Here is a 9038-nt window from a genome sequence, read left to right on the forward strand (position 1 = left end):
GTATTCCAGGCCTAGTTCTCTAATTGTCCCACAGGACATGCTCTACGAATGACAGAGTGTAATGTATAGGACATTCTTTGTCTCTTTTTGTAAAAATTGTGTATTGTGTTTTTCCATTGCTCGTATTTTATATTGTTTGTGGTATTTTAAATACATTAATTTTCTGTGTGTCACATGAACTTTTGTGACTTTTTAAATTGTGCGCACTTCTCTTTTTCAAGAAATTGTATCTATATGTATACAATAAAAATAGATGTGTGAAAGATTTGGATTGACAAAATAGATTTGCTGCTAGTGTATTGAGGATATTGTATGTACTAGGAGCATTGTTGTGTGATTTGAAGTTGTCTGTGACCCTAGTTAGGGCTGTTTTAGTTCACGCCACGGGACAATGTGTTCTTGACTTCACCCCCTGGCACAGAGGAGTCGGTGATGCGGTGTTGACGTGCCTGTTGGCAGCGCCTTGCTTACATACACACGCGCCGATGGCAGTCACGGGTCGGGCCAGCCCCTGCGCCCCCAGGGTCCGCCGGCACCTCGGTGTAGGCAGGGTGCTCCTTGTGCCTACAGCCTGCGGTGTCTGGGCGTGGCCGGCCTTCTCTCCCCTCCACACCCGGGGGCGCTCCTGGACACAAGCATTTGCACAGCAAAACGTACTGGCAGTAAAAGAGCTGAGGTGAAAAAAATATATTTTTCTGTGGTTGAACAGCTGAGAGGGGGCCCTGGTGGGGGGGCCCTGCTTCAGATCAAAGAATCAATCAAACCGGATTTATAAAGCGCCGCTAATTCCCCGCGAGGGTCTCCAGGCGCTGACATGAGAGCCAGAGCTAGTGAGCCGGGCTGTGAGGGTACCTGACGCTCAATGTCCCGTCCCCTCGGTACCCCTGCTTGGGGTTGTGGCCACCCATGCCATAGGTGTGCGGGCCGCCACCTTCTAACCCGCACCTGCAGACCTCCGACAGCAGCGCGAGGCGCCCAGCGCCTCCTGGGCCAGGGACTAATGGGACTTTGCGGAATTTGATCCCTTGCGCTGGACTTGTCGCCCCCCCCTCCCTCCCGTTGTCAAGTCTGCACTGGATGAGGAGGACAGACAGGCACTGGTGAAACCGGAAAGATGTGTGTAACCTGCCCCTGGGACAGCCCCGGGGCCGGGCAGCTTGTACAGCAGGTGTGCGTGTCATGTGCGTGAGGCCTCCTCTTATACTGCGCCTGACTGGGCGTGAGGGCATCGCTTGCATCAAATGAGCGTGTGTGCAACTTGTACTTGGTGCGTGTCGAGTGGAGAGAGTGCGTGTGTGTGAGAGAGAGATTATGAGAGTGAGTGAGAGTGTGTGTGAGACGTGTGGGCGTGTGCACGACAGAGTGTGTGGTGTAAAACAGTGTGCGGCGTGCATGTGTGTGAGAGAGATACTGTCTGAGGTGTGTGCGTGTAGGGTATTTTCTCTTGCATGTGATGGAGGGAGAGAGAGTGTTAGCAGCCTCTGCAGGGCCGGACTGGCAAAGTGCTCGGCCGGCACCCCCTCCCCACTGAGGAGGGGGGGGGGGGGCAGTTGGCGGTGCCGCTGAGCGCTTTGCTAGGGCAGGTTTTCGGCCGATTTTGTTGCAGGGCCGATTTTGCAGCTATGCTGCAAAAACGGCCCTCAAACAAAATCGGCCCCCAGGGCCCAAAACCGGCCCCAACCCTTGCCTTGCGGCACACCGGGGGATTGCCTGGTGCCCGCTATGGCCAGTCCGGGCCTGAGCCTCTGCTCCTGTACGAGGCCCCCTCTTCACACAGGGTGTGTTCGCGTTCACAGGCTTGTGTGAGGCCCTCGTGTTGCACACCGCGCGCCCTGCAGCAGGTTGGCGCTCTCTTTGTTCCTCACCGGGTGTGGCGGGTGTGGGTGTGGTGACCCTGCTGCGGGTGGAGCAGCATTTCCGATACCGTCGGCTCTCTCTCGAAACCAGGTAGACCGGCTCGGCTGGTGCAAAAGCGGCTCCCCCTGTGGGGGGGGGGGGAACGAGACTGGGGCAGCTTTAGGCATGTGCAAGCTGTGCACCTGCACAGGGCCACCAAACCCCAGGGGCCACCACGCCAATATATATCCTTAATATAATAATCCTCTGAGGATGGATACATGTTTGCGTGGCGGCCCCTGGCAGGGATGTGGCGGCCTCCGGCTCTGTTCCACTTCCAAACACCCTGACTCCCCACCCCCCCCTTCACTGGCCTTCGCGCTCCGCCCCGCCCGGACCCCCTCTTCCAGGGCCCCCTACCTACGCTCCCTGCCCAGGGCCACCGTGAGCCTAGAGCCGCCCCTGAACGAGGTTTGGGGCTCTGCCTACCCTGGTCTGAAACCCTTCAATCCCAGCTTCAGCGGCGCAGGGGTGGATGGAGGAGAAGAAGGGCCAAAAGGAAGAGTGCAGGGAAGGATGGATGGAAAAGAGTAGGGGAGGGGCAGAAAAGGATAGATGGAGGAGGGGAGGGACATAAGGGAGGGACGAAGCGAAGGATGGACGGAAAAGAGGGCAGAGAAAACCTGAAGAAAATGAGGGGCGCAGGGAAGGATGGATGGAAAGGAGGGGCGCAGGGAAGGATGGATGGAAAGGAGGGGTGCAGGGAAGGATGGATGGAAAGGAGGGGTGCAGGGAAGGATGGATGGAAAGGATGGATGGAAAGGAGGGGCGCAGGGAAGGATGGATGGAAAGGAGGGGTGCAGGGAAGGATGGATGGAAAGGAGGGGCGCAGGGAAGGATGGATGGAAAGGAGGGGCGCAGGGAAGGATGGATGGAAAGGAGGGGGGCAGAAAAGGGTGGATGGAAAGGAGGGGCGCAGGGAAGGATGGATGGAAAGGAGGGGGGCAGAAAAGGGTGGATGGATGGTTGCAGGCAGAGCGGATGGAGAAATAAAAGTATGAATGAAGGAATGACGATGATGCATGTAGCGTAGGATATGTGGACTGCTGGCAGAAGGATGGATGGAGGGATGGATGCTCAAAATAAAGGAGGGGTGGATGAAGGACTCTACAAGCAATGAGAAAAAAGGACTGATAAAAAGGATGGACGTAAAACAACGAAAGAAGACTGGAAGCATAAATGGATAAAACAATCCAGCAAAGAATGGGAAGAAAGAAGGAAATCAAGAAAGAAGGGAGGATAAGAGGCAGAAAGAAAAACAAAAAGATACCGCACATGCTAAACTGCTGGTCTTGCCTGCCTCACCTGCTCACTCAGGATCAAGTGGGATACAGTTCATCATGGGGGTGCCAGTGAGCCCTCCTCTGAAGGACACATCTCCGAAAGGACGATGGACAGAGGCACGTCAGGGGAAGGATGGACACTGAAGGCAGACGTAAAGGCAGCAGGGGTAGAAGTAAAGCAGCAAGACTTGGGGAGAAGGAAGTAAAACATTCCACAGAGGTAGATACGAGTGTGGCACGTAAATACCTCAGGGGTGGAGACCCGTCCCAGGAGGTGAGCAGGTGCCAGTGAGGGTGTGTCCGGGGGCAAAGGTCACTGAGATAACATCTGTCAGTCGGAGGCCTCGAGGCGGCAGGATGGTTCTTCCTGAAGGGAGGGCGAGGGCAGCATGAAACCACCCACCACCAGGCGTGGGGAGGGGGTCACTCACGGTAGAAACATGGGGGGTGGAGGGGAACTGCGGGAGAGGAAGCAAAGAGCGGGTGGAGGGGGCGTGCAAGCATTCCATCAGAGGGGGGGGGCGTCTAGACCCTGCCTGCAGGCCCTTACCTCCTGCAACATCTGTATGTCATTTGAATGTACATACAGCATTGTCCATACCCGCCTCACCTCAGATGGGTGGCAGCTTGGCCCATGCTGTTAGGGATGGCCAAGGCCCACCGGTACATGGCAGTCCGAGTGCGTGAAGGCACCACACATCCGGGACCTCTGCTGGTGCATGACCACCATCTCACTGCTCATGGAACACGCACATGCGTGGATCCCATGGATGGGACGAGCCTTGTCGCCAACAGAGTTTGTGCCCTCAGGACAAACCCTGCCTCTTTGCACCGCAGTGCGGGGACACACTAGTCCAGGGTAACCAGGCGCTTTATAAATGTGTTTATTATTATTATTAGAAGAGATAACCCAACCCCTTATTATTATTATTATTATTATTAGAAGAGATAACCCAACCCCTTATTATTATTATTATTATTATTAGAAGAGATAACCCAACCCCTTATTATTATTATTATTATTAGAAGAGATAACCCAACCCCTTATTATTATTATTATTATTAGAAGAGATAACCCAACCCCACCGATCACCACCCCGAGGTAAGCACGCACCCCCCACCACCACCCCAGGAAAGCACGCACCCCCCGACCACCACCCCGAGGAAAGCACGCACCCCCCGACCACACCCCGAGGAAAGCACGCACCCCCCGACCACCACCCCGAGGAAAGCACGCTCCCCCGATCACCCCTCCTCCTCCCCCCCCCCCCCTCCAGGAAAGCACGCACCCCCAAACCAACATCACCAACCGGGCCGGGCCCGGGGGAAATGGATTCTCGAGTCCCTCGCGGACCTTCTCTTTGGGTAAAACCAAAGCCCCCGATCTAACTGTGGCCATCATGAGGCGGGAAGAAGGCAAGTAACTACGTCACGTAAACATTCATGAGCGTTGGTAGCAAAGGGCCATGAAGAGATGCGGCTGGTAATCAAGGATCTGAGGAAAAGTAGCGCTATCGGCCTCTCCCTGCGTACAATGAGGGAGAATCTTCAATTCAAGACAAGAATAAGACAGACGACTAAAAGATATTCACCGAAATTTGAATGAAACGAGATTTCTACCAAATCCCTTGAAGAAAGACAAATAAAAAAAGTTATTTGGAGACACTCTGACCCAAAAGTATAAAAAAATACAACCATCTTACTTGTCTTCAAAACGTTGAATCTGGGTTGAAGGTATAGTTTGAAGGGTACCCCAAAAAGAGAACTATAGGACAGAGGGGGTGCTGAGACTGATTCTGAGCTGGAGGTGTTTGATGCAAAGATGGCAACACAGAGACCAGAGCTCTGACAGATTCCAGGGCCTGTTTTTCTGCAAGTGTACTGAATTATCCATGACCCCTCAAAATGCACCAATCAGAATACAGCGAAAGCGAACATTCTTTGGGATGCTTTTCACAGGTATGTTTGTGGCTGATTGCAGCCTCTCGGGTACCAAACAGAACTATAACGAAGCAAATAGGACAAGAGAAAAGACATCAAGAAAACCAACTGAAATTAAATACAAGAGTTTCATCTCACTCTGATAGAGGGTGAGCGTTCTGTCTGCTTTCCTTGGACTTCGAAGGGGAGCCTGCATAGGGGGGTGTCTGCATAAGAGCAGGACAGTCCCAGACAGTTTGTGTCAACCAGCGACCAGTGCCAGTGAATGCCATCAGCCCGGGCACCACCCAGGGATGCCAGTGTCCACTCTGAGGTTTGAAATACTTGAAAAAACAACCTAAGCAAATGAGGAAGAAACGCCTGTTAGGCCTGCACTACAAAAACACTACAATAACCCAGCAACAAAGGCCAGCATTTCCAGATGTGTTTCCTAGCACTGGAACGACCAATGGCCAATGTTCAGACACCACGAGCCAGGTTTAGCACTGCGTGCAGCATGAGTGTCAACGCCTCGGTCCTGCAGTCATCAATTGTGAGGTGATGCTGTGCTTAAAACTAAAAACAAAAGCATGGGGTTGCTGTAAAGTAAGTTTAAACTGAAGGAACACAGAAGTTAAAAATAAAGGGGTCGGGCTTCCCTTTCCCTTAATTTGATTCGCAGGCGGATCCCATCGCGTCACACACCTGAGCCCCAGGAGGTTTAAACCACAAGATCGTAGCTATACCATATTCCAGATGTTTTACGGAAGTATGGGTAAAAGGAATTCCTCTAAACTTCAGTTCAACCTTCACAAACACACACACTGACCCGCCCCTCGCACACGCCCCTTTCCTCTGGCTGGATCTGGCTGTGCAGTGCACAATGTTCTGGAAACTTGGCAAAGCCGCAGTAATCCAAGAATTGTAACTGCATTTATATAGTGCCTAATAACCCCTGACGAGGTGTTGAAGCGCAGTACAGCGAGCAGTAGTTGGATTGGTAAGACGGGCTCTCGGGCAATGGGCCGGTGTCGGGGTCGCAGCTGTGGGTCGCGCTTTCTTGGCCAGCGTGGTGGCAGATCTGGGCTGTGCGTTCATATGCCACCAGCGGCACAGTGGGGGCCCGAAGGCCACCAGCGGCACAGAGGGGGCCCGAACGCCACCAGCGGCACAGCGGGGGCCCGAACGGACAATCAGGAGGCAGATGGGTCTCTGTTGCCTCCCTTCAACCAAGGGGGCAGAGGTGTCACTCCCAGCCTCTCGCTCGCCGGTCCACTAATGTATGTGGGGGGCCTGAGCAGAGTGGCCTCACTTGTATTCAGGCGTGGTTCACCGCTGTGAACTAATTCACGCGCAAGGAGTCCCGGCAGCATTTGCAGTGAAGTAACAAAAACACTCCTCTTTTAGATACCCCCCCCCCCCTTCTTTTCATAATACTTGAAACACTGAAGCAGTGTTTGGTGAAAAGGTGCAAAGCGCAAATATGGGCCACTTTATTTTGTTTTAGAGTGCCCAGGCCTATTGCTGCTCCCAATCCAACCCCGAGGACATTAATTTGATTCTATATAAAACGTTAAGCTGGTGATTTCACTGGCACCAGGCTGCCACCTTTCCATGCTTCAAGCGGCCAGGAGAAGATTCCCAATGGCCAAAAAGCCACTTGTCAGCACTAAATCTGAGACACTTGTCTCTGCTGATTGGTCAGATCCACAGTGCCACAATGTCTGCAGCAGTTCTGCTCCACAGGACTTGTCGGTGTTGGAGGTGCCTCCACCTGCATCTTCTCACCTAACATCAATCCCTCACCTGTGCAAGAAACTCGCCACATGTAACTCCCTCCTGCGATGCCCTCCGCCTCTCACTGCTACAGCTGCAATGCACTCCCATCTCCACCTGAGCTCCTCATCCGCTCAGTTGCATCGGTCACTCTGAGCTCACCCGGTCAGTTGCATCGGTCACTCTGAGCTCACCCGGTCAGTTGCATCGGTCACTCTGAGCTCACCTGGTCAGTTGCATCGGTCACCCGAGCTCCTACTCTGTACACATTCACATTCACTCTCTTCACCTGTACAGATGCATTGTCTCCTCTATTCCCTCCCTCCTCACCTGTCCAGGTGCACCATCACCAGTGTAACCCCACCCTACTCACCTGTCCAAGTGCACCGTCACCTGCACCCCCTCACCTACAGAGGTGCACCGTCACGCCGCGTTCCCCCTTACCTGTACAGGTGAACCATCACGCCCAGCTCCTCCTCACCTGTACAGGTGTCCCCTCACCTGTACCCCATTACCTGTGCAGGTGCACCCGCACCTGCGGCTCTCCCCTCACTTGTACAGGAGTACCATCACACTCTACTCCCCAAAACCTGTACAGGTGCACTGTCACCTGTCCCCCTCTCACCTGTACAGGTGAACCATCACGCCCAGCTCTTCCTCAGCTGCACAGGTGCACCCTCACCTGTGCCCCCTCTCACCTGTACAGGTGCCCCGTCATCCCCCGCCCCCTCTCACCTGTACAGGTGTCCCCTCACCTGTACCCCATCACCTGTGCAGGTGCACCTGCGGCTCCCCCTCACCTGTACAGGTGTACCATCACAATCTGCTCCCCCTCACCTGTACAGGTGCACAGTCACCCTCGGCTCCTCGCTGTCCCGCAGCCTCTGGTAGCGCACGCCGGGCCGCGCGGCCTCCATGCCGGGGTGAGGCTGAGGCTGAGCCCGGGCTCGGCTCCCGCTGTCACCCTTCGCTCCTCGGGCCTCCCTGGCACCTTCCGCCCGCGCCCACGGCGGCCCCGCCCACACGCCGTCACCAGGGCAACGCGGCCGCGCGCCCCGAGGGAGGGAGGAGTCCGCTCCAGGGCAACCTATGGGAGCGCTGACCTGAGACCACGCCCACCGAGGGAGCCACGCCCCTCGAGACAGAACTCACCTGGAGCCACGCCTCTCGCGTGACACACACCTGTGACAGCCTGGAGTGGGGCACTCGGCCCTCCGGTCTGTGCGGTCTGACGAGTCACCGGCCCCACCCCCCACCTGAAGACACCGGGATCAACCACACCCGAGGTCACGGCCCAGCACCCCCGCCGCAGGGCGCGTGACAGGGGAGGGGCAGCGCGTGACAGGTGAGGGGCGGCGCGTGACAGGCGAGAGCGGCACCTGCTCTCACTCCGGGGCACAGACCCCGTCCACCTGGGCCCCTGCTGGCTGTCACGGTGCTCGGGTCTTGAGCCCTCTCGCACCGTCCTGCCTCCACCAGGAGGACAGACTTCACCGTATGTTGGCGTAAGGGCCAGAGCTGCCGCCCTTGGTGCTGGGGAGCGGGTTCAAGTCTCGGCGTCGGCTCAGCATCCTGTGATCCTGGGCAAATCACGTATTCTCCCCGCGCCTGACAGAAATGAACGTGTCCTGGAATGAAACCGGTGCTCGTGCAAAGAGCCAACGCCCGGGGGGCGAGTTTGCGCTATTAACACTGTAACAAAAGAAAGGCATCAAAATGAAATGTTCTTTCCGCAGCTTCCAGGCCTTTCCTTTGGCTCACCCTTGCTCTTGGGTCCGAGAGGTACCTGTGGGCTCGGAGGGTCCGGCCTCCAGCCTCACTCTGTACCGTCCATGTCCCCCAGCTTCCAATCTCTGTTCTTTCAGTCTGCGCCTCCATGCTGCCTGTGACTGCTGGAGAGCAAACCTCAGTCCAAGGCCCAGGACAGCACGGGTGTGGCACAGTGGACAGCACGGGTGTGGCACAGTGGGTACCAGGGCCGAACGGAACTAAAAGCAGCCCGGGCAAAAATGATACATTCAGCCCCCAGGGGAGAATTTGCCCCTCCGCGCTAGAACCGGAGCCACTCTTCCAAGCTGCCGCAGGCTCGCTTGAGATGCACCCCCCGCTGCTGGAGGCCCAACCCGGCCTCCAAGTGTCACAAGCAGCCTCCTGGGGCGCCAG

General features: G+C 55.6%; 1 protein-coding gene across 1 annotated transcript in view; it reads right to left on the bottom strand.

Annotated features, from left to right (window-relative positions):
• Nucleotides 1-7793, bottom strand: part of GGT6 (gamma-glutamyltransferase 6) — a 79166-nt gene extending 71373 nt beyond the window's left edge. The window contains exon 1 of the mRNA XM_078674458.1: nucleotides 7713-7793. Coding sequence (XP_078530584.1) covers nucleotides 7713-7792 — 80 coding nt within the window. The 5' untranslated portion in view covers nucleotide 7793. The remainder of the gene's footprint in view (nucleotides 1-7712) is intronic.
• Between the last annotated feature and the right edge of the window lie 1245 nt (nucleotides 7794-9038).

The sequence above is a fragment of the Lissotriton helveticus genome, chromosome 2_1, assembly GCF_964261635.1.
Source record: "Lissotriton helveticus chromosome 2_1, aLisHel1.1, whole genome shotgun sequence".
Classification (NCBI taxonomy): domain Eukaryota; kingdom Metazoa; phylum Chordata; class Amphibia; order Caudata; family Salamandridae; genus Lissotriton; species Lissotriton helveticus.